Here is a 16,846-nt window from a genome sequence, read left to right as displayed (position 1 = left end):
AAGAAGAGCAACGTTTAGAAAGTTCAAGTAATTTGGTCAAGATCACAGAACTACTAAGTGGAGAAGCCTCTTTCGAAAGGTCCTTGACTCCCTGTGTGAATGGTGTAAACAGGAGGTCTCCTGAGGTCGTCCTGCATACAAACAATTTAGAAAGCTCAAAGAATGTTGTTCATAAAATTTGTTCTGGGTTTCAATTTGTTGGACCCAATTAAAGCTTAACCAGACCTATTTGGTGTGATGGAAGCTAAATTTAGAAACAGAGCAGGAAAAAAAGTCTTCATGTAAAAACTGGTGAAATCCAAATGAGGTCCATAACTGAGTTAGTGGTGTCATACCAATGTTGATTTCCTAGTTTGACAATGACCATGTACATGGTTATGTAAGATACTATCATTGGGAAGAGCTGAAGAGTGCACAGAAGAGCCTTGTACTATTTTGAAATTTCTTGTGAGTCTTAAACTATTTCAGAATTTTTTTTAATGAATAGAGTGTTGTTAAGGGGGTACCATTGCACCAGGTCATCTTCTCCTGCCATCTTTTATACTATAGCCACTCTAAGTTTTCTACACTTTCATGTTTTTGTAAAATGGATAAGTTAGTGTTTTAAAATGTTTTTTAGCATTTTTGCCTTTTTAGGAGAAGCTGGACACTGCTTCTCAGTAGATCTGGCACTACCTCAGGTAATTAAATGTTAACAAAAGACTTAGAGATACTACAGCTAACAAAGACTGAGCTGTAACTTCCGAGACTGAGTTCCACAGAACCCTGTGTACCTGTTAAATCACAGCTGCAACGCTGAAGTGAGCTCCTGTGTTAGCCTTGCCTAACACAAAGAAAGACTAATGTGGTGTCACCACTAGACTGTCTTCTGGGTTTGTTTTTTTGGTTTTTTTTTAAACTCTAAAATGCAGCACACCAATAAAATAACTTGGTGAAACTAAAATTAACAGGTTCCAAACTTAATGTCTATCTTATGATTTGTACAAGAACATTAAGTGTGTAGCAGGTCCTCAAATAACGTTTCATTCAAAGTCATTTCCATGTAATGTTGATGAGATGCCATAGGAACTTAACACTTGCTTATCACAATTTGGCTATGGTAAAACTGGTTTCCTTATGCGTTGTTTTGCTAAAGGCGCAGAACCTGTCAACAGCATTAAGCGAGGAGTCGCTGAATGCTAAATATACCTTTAGTTCCTCCTGCAGTGCCACACGAACCAAGATTCTATGGTTTTTAAAGCTGTAACATAAAATCTGAAATGTTATTCCCAAAAATCTCTCAATGAGAAACCAAATAGGAGAGCCTGTGGACAAAGGTTATAGAGACTATATTTAGTCATGACTCCCCACTTCTCATTTTAACAAAGATATTAAGATAATATAGCAGACACTTACATAGCACATAATATACACCCAGGACCACTTTAAAAAAAAAGCTTTACATATATTAACTCATTCAATCCTCAAGATATCCCCTGTGAAGCAGAGATATCATCCCCACTATATCCATGAGGAATCTGAGGCATTCAGCTATGTTGCCTAAGATCACATAGTTATTAATGGTCAGTGGTCACTTTAAAAGTGAGGCAGTCTGAACAGAGGCCACTACATCACACTGCCTCACCATATATTTTCTCAGAGGAAAATGTGCTTTATACTTTTCCCCCTCACTTTTAACAGCAAGCAAAACTCTTGGCTGAGGCATCTCTGACTTGTCTCTGATTGAAATGGAAAATGGAGGGAGGGAATCAGCTCACAGTCCCTTCTGGCCACCCATGACCCCACTTCCCCTTTCATACATGCCCTCCCAAACACACACACTGACCCTGAACTATATCTTCAAGGTCGACAGGCAGATTGACAAATCCATCCAGTACCAAAGCCCAAACTCCTTATGCTAGTGGTCCAAGTGTGAGGTTGATCTGGGTCTTTCCTAGCTTTATCATGGAAAGTTTCATGCATTGAAACCCCCCTTCCCCATGACCCTGGGTAAAGCAGGGCAGTCGGTCACTCTGTGCTCTAGAACCACTCAGGAATCTGTTAAAAAGTTGTAATGCCTGAGATAGCATCCCTCCTTCTTGGAATACTGCTCGCAGAGAATTCCATGAGACTCTCCCAGGGAGGAAGAAGCAGACACAATATTTTTTAAAGGCTCCCCAGGAGATTCCAGCGTGTGTCCTGGGTTGAAGTGTGCTGTGGCACTATAATATCGAGCACACACTGGCAGCTCCTAGGCTCTCAAGACTCTTGATCCACATCTCCTCCAGACCCTTAGCTCAATCCTCACAGCTTGCCATAATTCAGGGTGTCAGTCTGGGCTTTGCACTAGGATTGCCTGTGAAGCCCTTACTAACTACCAGTTTTAAAATGGTGCAACCGCTTTGGAAAACAGTTTGGCAGTTTCTTAAAAAGTTAAACATACACCTACCATGTGATCCAGTCATCTCACTCCTAGTTATTTACCCAAGAGAAATGAAATCATATGTCCACACAAAGATCTGTACACAAGTGTTCGTAGCAGGTTTATTTGTAAAAGCTCCAAACTGAAAACAACACAAATGTCCACCAGTGGGTGAATGCATAAACAAATTGGGGAGTATCCATACCATGAATCTTACTCAGCCAAAAAGAGGAATGAAATATTGATACATGCAACAACATGGGTGAATGTCAAAAAAATAATGTTGAGTGAAGGACACCAGACCAAAAAAAATTATACATACTATATGGTTCCATTTATATGAAATTCTAGAAATTGTAAACTAATCTATCAGTAATCTAATTGTAAACTAAAGATATCAGGTCAGTAGTTGCCTGGTGATAATTGGGGGAGGGCAGGGTGAAGGAAGGGTGCACGGGAGGAACTAGAAAGGGACACAAGGAAATTTTGGATGTGATGGATATGTTCTTTATCTGGAATGTAGTGATGATTTCATGGATATGTACATACATCAAAAGTACACCTGACATCCTAGGACGAGATGGTGCTGTCCACAGCACTCCTAACAGTACGAGGACCAGAGGTACTGTACATGGGGGATGGACCACCACATTTTACAGAAAGCACAGTGTTTCCATGGGAATCTGGGAAAAATTGCAATCCCTTTAGTAAGCATGGGACCTTGTTTACCTGGGATATCAGAGAAAAAAATATTATCAATGTCACTAACCAGGAACTATTGCACCTCTTCAACCTCCCAAAGGCAGTTTGCTTTGAGTTTTCACCAAAAAACATGGTCCTGGCAATGTGGTGGCCTCACACTACTTCTAAAGATGGCACAACGGGGAGTCCCAACCTACAACTTCATGGTGTGAAAACTGGGATATGTTTGAAGTCTTTCATTCGGAAAAAGATGCAAAACTGCTGTGTATCTTGGTCAGAAGAGGAAACAATCTGTGCCCAAATGTTAACAGTGAAGTACACTTCTTTGAAAATAACAATTTCAATACAACTGCAAATAAATTGCATTCGCAAAAAGTTGATTTTATGTTATCATCTGGACCCCAACCATGCAAGGTGACTGTTTATGTTCCAGGAAGTTAGGATTCACTTGTATTTGTTAGATTATATCAGTATCCCAACTTTGACGGAACTCATGCAGTTTTAGCCAATAAAAGTTTCTTTAAGACAGGTAAGGTTACAATGCTACGGAATAAAAAGGCTACCGCTGTGCTGCTAGTAGCTAGTGAAGATATTGAAAAGACAGGAGCTTCCTGAGATGGAGAACAAACACTGCACTGTGTTGCGACAAACGGAGTGTGTACTGTAGTTCAAATACCAGAAAGTGGCCCCATTTATGACATAGTTTGGAATTCCAGTTCTACTGAGTTTGGTGCTATTTATGGTTTTCTGCCTGCCAAAGCAACAGTTTTCAACTTGAAATGTGATCCTGTGTTTGACTTCGGAACTGGTCCTAATACTGCAACCTACTATAGCCCTCATGGGCATGTATTAGTACTAGACGGATGTGGAAATCTGAGGAGACAAATGGAAGTGCAGGCTGTTAAAAAACTACAAACATTTCTAAATCAGTGGCCTCTAAGTCTACATATTTTCTTGGTACCCAGAGGGTGAGCGTATTTTAACAGCCAAGTGTGCTCCCAGGTTACATGTTAATAATGGGGTTTGACATTATACATGGCTCTGTCTTACACTAGTTGGATGTGCCATCAAATGCAGAATTATGGTGGGTTTCTTGGCAGTCATTTTTAGATGGAATGGTTCCAAAAAACAATACTGACCAGGCAGTTCCAAGTGACATACCCAGTGAAGAACCTAGAGCTGCGACAGCTTATAGACCCCCAGCTTTAAGAAACAAATCAATCACCAATCCAAACTGCATGTGGAGAAACCATCTCAGAGTAGAAAACCACAACCAGGAACTAAGCAATTATCAAAAACAACCCTAAAGATCAAAGGAAACATGAAGCTAAGAGAGATGCAAAGCAGGAAGCAAGAAGTGACGAAAGTCTGCATTTGGCACCTTCTCCGCCCCACAGAACTCAGTACAAAATGCTTTCTCTCCGTCAACCTCTGGAGAACCTGAGATAGACAAAAAACAAGAACCTGAAGAAGAAACTGAAAGCAATTGAACAACTGAAAGAACAAACAGCTACTAGAAAACAGCTAAGAAAAAATATGTTGAGGAAAATTTAAAAGGAGAAAGCCCTTCTCTAGGAGCTGGAAGATTTGGAATTGGGTTTGTTTTTTTGTTGTTGTTTTCTAAAGATTTTATTTATTCATTTTTAGAGAGAGGTGAAGAAAAGGAGAAAGAGAAGGAGAGAAACATCAGTGTGTGGTTGGTTGCTGGTTGCCCTTAATGTGCCCCTCACTGGGGACCTGGCCCACAACCCAGGCATGTTCCCTGACTGGGATTTGAACTTGTGACCCTTTGGTTCACAGCCCATGCTCAATCCACTGAGCTAAGCCGGAATTGTTTTTTGTTTTTGTTAAAGATTTTATTCATTTATTTTTAGAGAGAGGGGAAAGGAGGGGGAAAGAAAGGGAGAGAAATATCAACGTGTGGTTGCTTCCCATGTGCCTCCTCCTACTGGGGACCTGGCCTGCAACCCAGGCATATACCCTAACTGGGAATTGAACCAGCAACCCTTTGGTTCACAGAACAGCACTCAATCCACTGAGCCATACCAGCCAGGGCTGGAATTTGGTTTTTAAAGATTCACAGAAAGCAGCCTTGCAGACACCGATGCCACCTCTGACGTTCCTGTGCCCAGCCATAGTCAACCCCACTGTGTTCTTCGACAGTGCTGCCGTTGGCGAGCCTTTGGGCCACGTCTCCTTTGAGCTGTTTGCAGACAAAGTTCCAAAAACAACAGAAAATTTTTGTGCTCTGAGCACTGGGGAGAAACGATTTTGTTATAAAGACTCCTGCTTTCACTGAATTATTCCAGGAGTTATGTGCCAGGATGGTGACTTCACACGCCACAATGGCACAGGCAGCAAGTTCATCTGTGGGGAGAAGTTTGATGCTGAGAATTTCGTCCTGAAGCACACAGGTCCTGGCATCTTGTCCATAGCAAATGCCGGACCCAACACAAACAGTTCCCAAGTTTTTCATCTGCACTGCCAAGACTGAGTGGCTGGTTGGCAACCAAGTGGTCTTCAGCTAGGTGAAACACAGCATGGATGTTGTGACAGCCATGGAGAGCTAGGGGTCCAGGAATTGCAAGACCAGCAAGAAGATTACCATCACTGACTGTGGACATCTCTCATAAGTTTGACTTATGTTTTATCTTAACCACAAGACCATTCCTTCTGTAGCTCAGGAGAGCACCACTTCACCCCCATCTGCTTGGAATGTTCTATAATCTTTGTGCTCTCACCACAGTTCATTGGGTTCCATGTTTTCCCTACCCCTTCCAAGTCTAGCTGGTTTGCAGAGTTAAGTTTATGATTATGAAATAAAAACTAAGCAACAACAACAAAAAAGATTCACAGAAAGCGAGTACCAGAAATCACTGCTATGTACAGAATATTCATGTGCCCACATTTAATGTTCATCTATAATTTTAACTATTTTTCCAGGATTCCACATACGTGTGAAATTATTTAATAATGCCTATTAAAATGATTTTTTCATCCTGCATCCTATATCATTTTAACACATAATACAAAAACAGAGACACATGAATGTTCTAGCTAAGCTTCACAGATCATTGTTTTTTGGTAGGGGACAGTATTTGCCATATAAATGAATAGACATTTTATATATTTTTTAAAGAGTACACCTTAAATAGGTAGTTTATTAAATGTCAGTTATATCTCAATAAAACTGTTCAAAACAACAACGATAAAAGTCCCAATATTCAGGCCCCATTGCAACAGGTTCAATTTTGTGGCCCTGGAATGGGGCCCAAGCCTCAGTGCTTCTGAAAGGACTTCAGGTGGTTATCACATGCAGTCCTGATTTAGAACCACTGCATTAAAGCCTTCCACTGGAGTTACTCTCCCAAACCACTACAAGGATTAGTGATAATACAGAGCTGAAGGGCAAGGAGTCAAAGAAGAAAGTGTTAGAATGATGATTAATTAAGTCCAAAATGGCCTAAGAGATGGCTTTGGCAGAGAATAGCTGACTCCACTAGGTGGCATCTAGACACTTCTCTTTAGCATGATATCTGGAGGAAGTGGAGCTTTGGGGGACCTAGTTGCCTGAGGTGTGTTGTGAAAGAGAGTACTGACTCTCTTTCACAAGAGAGAAAGGTCTCCTGGACTGCTTTCCTTGCAACACTGCAAGAAACCCACATTCACTGGCAACACTCTTTGCTCAAGTTAGTGCCAGTGTCCCAACCACCAGCCATAAAATCTCTCGTTCTCCCAGATGCTCAGAACACAGAATTCTCAAGGTAGGCCTCTGAAGGTTCAGTCCCCACCATGTGTGTCCCCAGCACCTCAGAGACCTTCTTCTGTTCCCGGCTTCATTCAGTCTCCTGGCAATGACTTTCTGGCCTCTTTTTCCATCCTCTTTTCTTCAATTGCTTAAAAATATTATTAAATGCTGAGATTTTAAGAATTTCTTTATCATCTTTATACATAAGGTATAAAGAATCACAATCCATGAGCATGTGTGTACTCACCACTCAGGTAGAGAAAAACCCCATTACCATTATCCCTGAAGTCCCCCTCCATAAACATATTCCCTTTCCTTTTATCTCCAAGGCAAATACTATGCTGAATTTTGTGAGTATAATTCCCTTATATTCCTTAAGATTTCCTACATATGTTTCCATCTATAAACAATGTATTGCTTATTTTTGTATGTTTAATTTGAAACAAATATTTATACAGTATACATTCTTGAGACAATGTTGCAAGTAGCTACAACACATTGCTGCAATGCTTTATTGTATTCCATTATATGCCATACTAGTTTCTTTAGTCCATTCTTCTCGGATGACCTTCGGGCCGTTGTCAGTTTCCTATTATGAACAGAGCTGCTGTGAACATTCTTGCACATATCTCCTGGTACACATGTATAATAGTTGCTCTAGGAGGGGAATTTCTGAGTCATAGTGTAGAAACATGTTTATATTACCAAGATAATTTCAAATCGTTTTCCGAAGTGGATATTTCAATTCACAAATTTATATTCCCATCATCACTGACTGTTTAGTTATAGCATTTGAAATTGTTGAATTTCATAATTAATTACAGTCTGCTAGATAAAATGACTTTTTTGTTGTTTTAATTTGTTCATAGGATTGCTGATGAGGCTGAGATTATTTCCATATGTTTAGTGGCCCTTTGTCCTTCCTCTTTTTGAAGTGCCTGTTCTGGGGAAGGGCACAGGCTCCAGAAGCTGGCCCACAAGGACAGAAGACCCAGCCTACAGATTTGTTTTGCAAATATAACAGTAACTGAGGAAAGGCCCTGCTAGCCACCTGCATCCCACCTTACTCAGTGACCTTCCCTCATAACACCAGCCAATGCAATCTAGTTACGAAGCAGATGTTGAAGCTCAGGATCCAGGCATGGATCATTGTGGTTCATAACCCACAATCGGGTAGAAAAACAGGCTACCTTTCAGCCTCACTGCCAGCACTGAGCTGCAGCCTGCTCGTACCAAGGATGCTGCTTAGGACTCTCCACTAACCACCTCCAGAATTACACAAGCTCCTTCTGTTATTAGTTCATCCTTTACTATTAACACACGCGGTCTCATTCAGTGGATCAACAAGTAGTGAGCACAGGAAAAGACAATCAGGCCCAGCCCTCCGCCGGGGTTGAGGGGAAAAGCGTCCGCCTACAACGGGCTCCGCAAGAGTCTCCCTCAGGTCTCCACGACTGCCCCACACCCCGCTCCGCCTCACGCGCCCCTTCGCCCCACCCCATCACACCCGGCAGGGTGAAGTAAAGCTTCTCAACGGGGTCCCAACCTGGGGCAAGAGTTACCACGTGACCGGCGGAAGAGGCGGGGCCGAACTGACGCTCTTTGGACGCCTAGCAACGGCCCGTAGCGAAGTGATGGAGGCGGGCAGCAGCTTCCGCAGCAGGGAGCTCCAGGCCAAGAATTATTTGAAAAAACATCGGATTATGGAGTTGCTGAACTATCTCACCAGCTCCCTGCTCTTTTTCCAGCCCAGTAAGGGTCTTGCCTACCACTCGGCTTTCTGTCTCACCCGTCTGTCCGCGTTCCTCCCAAATACCGCCCCGTCTTCACGCGCACGCGTTCACTCCTACCTCTACAAATACTGCTTTTGTTAGAAATGAACATTTATGCTTCCTAATTGGGAGACTATATCAATCGGAGTATTTTTATTTATATTTTACTCTTTTTGCCTGGGAACTTTCTTTCCTGCATCATGTTTCAGTTTGGGGGGGGGGGGTGTTTAACTGTTGTCTGCATGTTAGAATTACCGGAACTTTTTGATAAAAATGCCTAGGTGTAGTCTCTCGACTTTTTTATACAGTCATCAGTGTTAGAGCACAGACTACTCGTATGAAATGAGGATTTCAATATCTTACCTTTCTCACAAGCTAGGCATATATCCCCAGTGCCTAGTACAGCACCTTGAACCAGAAGTATTTAATAATTGTTAAATGGCTATATCCACGTGTGGCATTTTAACTTCCTATCAGACAGAATCAGAACTATTCTTTTACAGATAAACCAAGAGAGTATTTAGTATCTCTGTTGGAACGACTGAGAATTGCCAAAATAACAGGTGTGGCTTTTCCTGTCTTCATGAATCACTCTAATATTGTGGCTATGTTTGAGATGATGGACACCTCGAAAAAAGGCACCATATCGTTTGTGCAGTACAGAGAAGGTTAGTGTCTAATACAAATTGAGGTAATAATTAGTAGTCATTCTCTAAGTTTCTCTAGCTGAAAATACTCACTTTGCAAATTTTCCTTCTCACTCTGACTTTTACAGCCCTAAATACCCTGGGTCTGTGTACTGCAGATGAAGTTTTAAAAGATGATGGGCATGGAATAACTTTGGATAAATTCAGGAATGAAGTGTAAGTTCATTTTCTCATGAGATATTACTATTAAAGATTGTGCCATGATTTTGAAGTACAATTAATACCTTTTAAAACAAGTTCCTACCTTTTTATTAGAAACTTTCAGTTGATGAGAAATTGAGGACAGGGAGGGCTGACAGAAAAGTCCCTAAGCCTGGGGAGAGGAGAGGGAGAAAACGCTAGAGTTAGGACATTCCATGCAGCTTCATTTTTTTTCTCAATGGGAAACCCCAGCAATTCTCTAGGAATGAGGTAGAAAGGCCCCAGTTTACTAGGAGAATTAACAGAAAAGCTTTGAGTTCAATATACTAGTTGGAAAGTCTCTGTATAAAGTACAGAGTAATAGAAATCTCTCCCAAAATATTTTCTCAAAATTATCAAAAAATACATGTTTCTCAATAGCATAGGTTGCACACCAGACTGACAATTTTAGATTTGAAGTATTACAGCCTAAAAACTATTAAATAAATGCTAAATCAGGAAAAAAAAAACACTGGAACAAAATTTGATAGTTGTAGAAGGACTAGTTAACCTAACTCTGTTTAAAGTTTTACTCACTGAGAATTTATTAATCAAGAAATCATGAACATAGTTCAAGGTCAAGGAAAAGTCAGAAAGTTTAAGATACGCATCTCATCATCACATAAATATTAAACAAAAATAATTTAATTACATTCCCTACCCTGGAGAAGACTGAAGCATAGCGCTGTGGCCTGAAATGTTTCATCTAAAAGTACAGGTTGCCTATGGAATGGAGCTAGGAAGTATTTTAAATGGAAGGATATTTATAGAAAATGAGAGCAATTCTGTTTTCATCACTCTCTCTTAATGCGCTTTCTTATGGGAAATACAGTGAATTTCCAAACTAAATAGGAACTTCAATTAAAAACATGCATTCTAAAGTAGTCTTTTAAAAATTTATTTGCTGGGTTTGATTATCCACAACAGTCTTCCTTAGTTAACACAGGGAACTGAAAGTTGGTTATAATTTACTGTCTCTGCTCTTATATTTTATTCAAGACATATTCAGCATTGTATTGTAAATGGAATTAACTCTGAGTTTTCATGGCTTCTGAGTTTTCTGTTTTTGTTTTCTTAGGAACAGAAGGTCTAAGGAAGTATGGTCAACATTTTAATAACCTATAAGTCAAAGATAATAAATGATTCTGTCAAGTTTTCAGTTATCCAGTTTCATTAATTCGGAACTTCATCATATAACTTAATTCAATTGGATTCCTCTTGTTCAAAAAAGGAAAACAAAACAAAAACAAAAACAAAAGATGCATTATTTTCCAGTGTTAGGCCAGTGTGTCCTCAAATTAAGCAGAATCTCAACATCTTGTTGGGCCAGTTTGTAAATTCCAACTTCATTTAATGCTGCTGTGGCAGAAGGTTCCCCGGGAGCTGACTGCAGGACATCTTTCAGAAGCAGTGCAGAACCAATGTTCAAATTCAAAACAATGCAGGCTTCTTTTACACTGTTATACACACACACACACACACACAAAAAAAAAAGGCAGGAGGGAAATGAGATCTCTATTATCTTTATCACCCACATTATTCATAATAATTTCATTTTGAGAAATTAAACAGCTTCCCTGTACTATTAGACCATGTGCCCTCAATAAAAACTATGTGTGGATTATTTGATTCCTTTAACATATAGGACTATGTATATGTGCAGAATTTATAGTTCATCAGATTAATATAAAGTAATAGGATCACTGTTTTCAGTATGTATCTATTACTTACCAAAATACAATATTTGATATTAACATTCTATTAACTGTAGCTAGGACTTTAGGTAGATTAGGATATGGGAAAAGAGAAAATTAAGATATGAAATGAAAGCAGTAGAAATGTAGAATACTAAAACAAATAGAAAGCTTATTCGAGCAAAATCTTTCATTTTATAAATTTAAAAAGAATATTTTATAATCTCAGAAACACCCTAAATAACTTAAATTTTACATTAATAATTTCTAAAAATACTTCTAAGAATTCTCATATGCATTTATAGTTATACTTAGAACCAAAATTAATATAAAATGAGTTTTTCTACATGCCTGGCCTGTTACTAGGTTCCAGACATATTTTTAATTTCCTATATTAATGACTATGGCAGAACTGCACTTGCTTTCATTTTCTACTTATTTCCCCAATAATAAGCAAATCTGAGCATTATACCAAATGCTAGAAAACAAAGCCCAACACATAATTTATATCCAGTTCTGGTGAACTTTTTGGGGTCATGGGTCAAATCTTATACAGGGTAGGGAAAAAGGTTTACAGTTGTGAGTATGCAAAACACAGTTTATTCTGATATATTATTGATTAATTATTGTATTTTCCATATGAACAACTGTAAACCTACTTTTGCCCCATCCTGTATTATTTTGATACACAACAAATATTTAACATTTTTAATTGATGCTATACTGCATTTTAACATCACTGGAACCCTAAAGTTGTTAAAAAAGGATTTAACCTCCTCTAATGATTTCATACATCAGAATCAATTGTTAACCACTGAGCTTACTGTTTAAAGTAATTTTCTGGTCTCTTGCAATAGTGGGAGAACAAAGGGAAAAGATTCCGTGTCATATCAAACTGCAACTGAGCTGCTCCTCCTTCATTGAAGTGATTAGCAAGAATGATCTGAAAGAAAGATTAATTCATATCACAGTTGCCTTTATCATTCACAGCCCCCAAATATAATCTGTTCTTTACTTACTTCTTGGTAGATGTATATATCCAGTTTCTCTACAAGCATTTGCCAGAAGATTTTAAATAAAGAGAAGCAAAGCTGCTGTTCCAATTGAAGTAAACGGTCTCGTAGCACAAGCAGTAAGGGGCAGGCTGAGCTGGACAGGGACATTACTGCCTGCTCGGACTGAGATGGCAGGGACAACCACCTTGGGGGAGGAACAGCATTGCCTGTAGCACATTAATTTTTACCATAAAATTTTTCATCAATTTGTATTTTTAAAGATTTAACCAATTTTAAATTTGGGTAAGTACACTCCTGAGCATTTCAGCTAAGATGTACAGTCTAACATTAAAACCTCAAAATAAATATACCTATATTTACACTTTAGCTCTCAATTAAATACTCTTTTATTTAATGATGGCAGATTAAATTTTCAAATCCCCAAATATAACTTACTGAATAATTATAAAAGTGAAAATGTAAAATATTTAAGACACTTAACTTATTTTATGCTGTAATTTTCAGCGAAATGGACTAATAACACTTCCAAACTGGTTCATACTGTGCTAAAGCAAAAAGAGATTGACTGCTGGCTAGGAGCTCAGTCTGGCAGAGGTAACGGGTCCGCAGGAGTTACGACAGGAGGATAAACTGGACAATACAAACATATGCAGAGGAGACAGGAGCACCTTACTTTTTAAAATGGGTGACAAGCTAGGCCATTCAACCCATATACATCAGCTCTCTGTACTTGCAGACACATGTGAAGGTTAAATTATGGTCTATTTATTCTGATTAAGAATGAATATATTTTAGAAAGCGTTCTGTCAGAAACAGTTAAAAGTTTGGTGTGCAAAAGGCCTAACTCTGTGCTACCTAAATACCTTGGAAAATCTGACTGTATATATCATTTTTTAATTTTTACCAAACTGGAGTTGAGAGTTGTAAGAAAATACAGAGGCCTTACCTTTCTTTTCTATACAATTTTGCAGCATCTTTAACTTCTCTAAAAACATGGTCTACCTGACGGGTCAACATGTCATGCTTTAAACGCTCTAACAGGTTAATCATGTCATCAAAGACAGAGCTCTCCATAGAGGCTAGTTGTCCCAGCTGCAATTTGCTGAGAGTGTTATTCTCTGCAAAGACCTCCAGTGCTGCCTGTTGAAGTTGTAGAAAGAACTGAAAATAAAATGTTAACACATTTATTAAGATACTTTTTTAACAGCTTTAAACATAACTCATATGTAATTCAATCATTTGAAGTATGTAGTTCGGTGGCTTTTACTGAATTCAGAGTTGCGCATCTCTCACCACCGTCAGTTAGTGAGAGATGCGCAGTTTTAGAACATTTTCATTGCTCCAAAAAGAAACCCCACACCCTAAGCCATCATCCCCCATGCCTTCTTCACTCTTTCTGTCTCTGTGGATTTGCCTATTCTGGACCTTTCATATAAATGAAATCACACAATTTGTGGTTCTTTGTGACTAGCTCCTTTCACTTAGTATGTTTTCATGGTTAATCTATGTTGTAATATGTATTAGTACTTTATTTTGATTGCTAAATAATATTCCATTATATGGATATACCACATTTTGATGGGCAAGTGGGTATTTCCACTTTTTGCCTGTTATGAATAATGCTGTTGTGAACATTTGTGTACAGGTTTCTGTGTGGACATGCTTTTACTTCTCTTAGCTATATACTTAAGAGTAGACTTCTGGATCATGTAAGAACTGCCAAACTATTTTCCACAGCTACCACACCATCTTATTTTCCTTTCAGCCATGTGTGAGGATTCAAATTTCTCCACATCCATGCCCAAAATGGTTATCGTGTCTTTTTTATCATAGCCCTCCTAGTTTATATGAAGTGTTATACCATTGTGGTTTCAATTTGCATTTCCCTGATGGCTACCATGCTTCCTTAAGTACTCCTCACTTTTTCTAGACAAATTTAAAGCTGTAGTAAACCTAGCAGATATGAGTTAAGAAAATTAAAATGTCATTTTTACCGTGGTATTTTAGGTAGAGTTAGTATTATTTTTTCTGCCCTATAATGCTGTGGATATTAGTAAAAGATTAAAAAGAACCTAATGTCCATTAACAGGAGGCTGAGGATGGCCACCCTTAGTAATTGTTCAGTGGTGGTATGTGAGAGGCCACACTTACTAGAGCATGTCTGAGAATGAAGCCAGAAGGCAACTTTAGCCACGCCTAATCCTTTGAGTTACACCAATACCTCACTTTCTCACTCCCCACTTAGGTCTATGAATCAGGGTTCTATCATCTACTCCTGAAAAACTAATTCTGAATTGAATGGCTGGACATGTCCGGCTCAGCACAATCTGGCGATGGACAGACAGCTATCAGTAGAGAATCTAAATGAGTGGAAGATGAATTCTTGTCCACTTTTCCTTTTTCTTTTCCTAAGTACGTAATAGAAAAGCCTTAATGGTTTTTATTTAAAGCATTCACAGACTGAAGAACTATGAAGATGATTAAAGAACTTTTGATATTAAACAGAATTTGTACCATAACAACATACTAAGACATAGAATTCATCCATGATTTGAAGAGTCAACTCTAAAGCATGGTTATTTCTCTGTTGACAGAAGAACAGTTAATTGTCAGAAAAATTTTCAGCATCAGGTTATTTTCTTTGGATACGAATCATGGCCAGTCAATCTTTGTTAAAGCCTGTGGCACTGAATAAATTAGTTAATGATGTTCCACAAATATTTCATTGAAGCTAAAAATCTCTCCCTGAATGAGTTTCTTACTAAATCATCTGACACAAGAATCAAGAATGACAGTTTGTTTCATATTATTAAAAAAGCTTAGGGAAAAATGGAGCAGTGTGGGGGCTGAGTGAATAAAGTACTTACTAAAATTAGGACTATGACACAAAAGAACACAGTGAATTAATGCCTTCTGATTAGGTGACTTCATAAAGAGAAATGCACTGATCATGACACTCTACCCTGGATTCATTTTGAAATAATTATTTGAAATAATAATTGTGAAATAATTGTCTTATTTTCCTTGCTCAGCAGAATGATATACACACAGATTTCAGCTAACATTTTTATAGAAAAGTTTTAGATAATTATTGTTACAGCCAAAGAATACCAACTAAACTATGATTGTGTCTAATTTTATTTTGTTTACACCTGTTATTTGTATATTTATTTTTGTTTTCTATTTATTTTGGTTTATAACCTGTACTTAAGATAAAGACTTTTTAAAAAATTTCACAGTAAAGGAATATATTCTTTGTGTTTTAGCAGTACATAATTCTTCTATATACAACAAATTACATAATGCATTAGCAATGTACTATATTTTTGTCATAGATTCATAATTAAAGATACATTCTTGTCATGTTTTCTAGACTTCCTCCCTATGTAATTTCTGCTTTTATTTTTTATTGCATTATTTGACAATGTACAGAAATTTTAAATTAATTTCCCTTGTCCATTTTTGTGACTCGTGTGGGCACACTAAAAAATTACATTTTCCTTAGTATACCATGAACTTATCACCAATCCTCAATTAATCCAGGTAATTATTTAACTGTAATTTTTCTATCCCTACCTTACCTACATTTTTAAAGTGGTACTTTTAAGTCTTTAATTAAAATTATTGGTTTCTGCTCACCTTACTGAAAAACTGCCCAGATATTATTTTAGATCTGTTTTTAGTTTTAGGTTAAAACTTGAAAAATGTTCCCCTACTGTCCTTTCCCCCACCCCAAGAGTAAACAGCTTGATTTATTTACTTTCCCCTTTATTCATTTATTCTTGTTTTGATTTCCTCTTTGAGCCACTGGTTGTTTAGTAGCATGTTAGTCTCCATGTACTTGTGTTTTTTCCAGTTTTCTTCCTGTAGTTGATCTCTAGTTTCAACTACACTGTGGTTGGAAAAATGCTTGATATGAATTCAGGATTCTTCAATTTACTAAGTCTTGTTTTGTGGCCTAATACATGATCTCTTCTGGAGAATGTTCCATGTGCACTTGAAAAAAAATGTGTATTCTTCAGTTTTTGGATGAAATGTTCCGTAAGTATCTATTAAGTCAATCTGACCTACTGTAACATTTAAGGCCATTATTCCTTTATTAATTTTCTGTCTAGATCATCTATCCATTGATGTGAGTGCACAATAGGATATTAAAATCCTATTATTATTTTATTAGTGTGGATTTTTCCCTTTATGTCCACTAATAATTGCTTTATATAGTTAGGTGCTCATATGTTGGGTGTGTAGCTATTTACAATTGTTACATCCTCTGCTTGGATTGACCCCTTTATAATTATGTTATCTCCTCATCTTTTTAAAACATTTTTTGTTTTAAAGTTTGTTTTGTCTGATATGATTATTCCTACCTTAGCTTTCTTTTCATTTCTGTTTATATGGAATGCCTTTTTCCATCCCTTCACTTTCAGTCTGTATATCTTTCAATTTGAAGTGAGTCTCTTGTAGATAGGTCTTGTTTTTGTTTTTGTTTTTTTAAGATTTTATTTATTTTTGGACAGAGGGCAAGGGAGGGAGAAAGAGAGAAACATCAATGTGTGGTTGCATTTTATGCACCCCCTGCTGGGGAACTAGCCCGCAACCCAGGCATGTGACCTGACTGGGAATTGA

General features: G+C 38.0%; 2 protein-coding genes and 1 pseudogene across 3 annotated transcripts in view; 2 read left to right on the top strand and 1 right to left on the bottom strand.

Moving 5' to 3' along the window:
- Nucleotides 1–2,981: 2,981 nt before the first annotated feature.
- Nucleotides 2,982–5,736, top strand: LOC123811229 (annotated as a pseudogene).
- A 2,707-nt stretch (nt 5,737–8,443) lies between these two features.
- Nucleotides 8,444–10,663, top strand: EFCAB10 (EF-hand calcium binding domain 10). The gene is made up of 4 exons (XM_045828597.1): nt 8,444–8,603; nt 9,127–9,291; nt 9,399–9,486; nt 10,589–10,663. Exons 1-4 carry the CDS (start codon nt 8,486–8,488, stop codon nt 10,623–10,625), a joined length of 408 nt encoding a protein of 135 aa, XP_045684553.1. The 5' UTR covers nt 8,444–8,485; the 3' UTR covers nt 10,626–10,663.
- RINT1 (RAD50 interactor 1) overlaps nt 10,031–16,846 on the bottom strand; it is a 31,372-nt gene continuing 24,556 nt past the window's right edge. For both annotated transcript variants that reach the window (XM_045828595.1, XM_045828596.1), the window contains 4 exons: nt 13,167–13,381; nt 12,224–12,404; nt 12,029–12,147; nt 10,031–10,967 (listed from right to left, as the gene is read on the bottom strand). In XM_045828595.1, coding sequence (XP_045684551.1) covers nt 10,775–10,967; nt 12,029–12,147; nt 12,224–12,404; nt 13,167–13,381 — 708 coding nt within the window. In that variant the 3' untranslated portion in view covers nt 10,031–10,774. The remainder of the gene's footprint in view (nt 10,968–12,028; nt 12,148–12,223; nt 12,405–13,166; nt 13,382–16,846) is intronic.

The sequence above is a fragment of the Phyllostomus hastatus genome, unplaced genomic scaffold (assembly GCF_019186645.2).
Source record: "Phyllostomus hastatus isolate PE091 unplaced genomic scaffold, TTU_PhHast_1.1 phas_scaffold_78, whole genome shotgun sequence".
NCBI lineage: Eukaryota > Metazoa > Chordata > Mammalia > Chiroptera > Phyllostomidae > Phyllostomus > Phyllostomus hastatus.
Note: the sequence above shows the minus strand (reverse complement) of the source record. Positions and strands in the feature narration are given on the sequence as shown.

Coding starts and splice junctions, on each gene's coding strand:
- EFCAB10 (XM_045828597.1), top strand. CDS start 8,486: ATGGAGGCGGGCAGCAGCTTCCGCAGCAGGGAGCTCCAGGCCAAGAAT. Junction 9,292..9,398: donor GTTTGTGCAGTACAGAGAAG/GTTAGTGTCTAA, acceptor TGACTTTTACAG/CCCTAAATACCCTGGGTCTG. Junction 9,487..10,588: donor GATAAATTCAGGAATGAAGT/GTAAGTTCATTT, acceptor TTGTTTTCTTAG/GAACAGAAGGTCTAAGGAAG.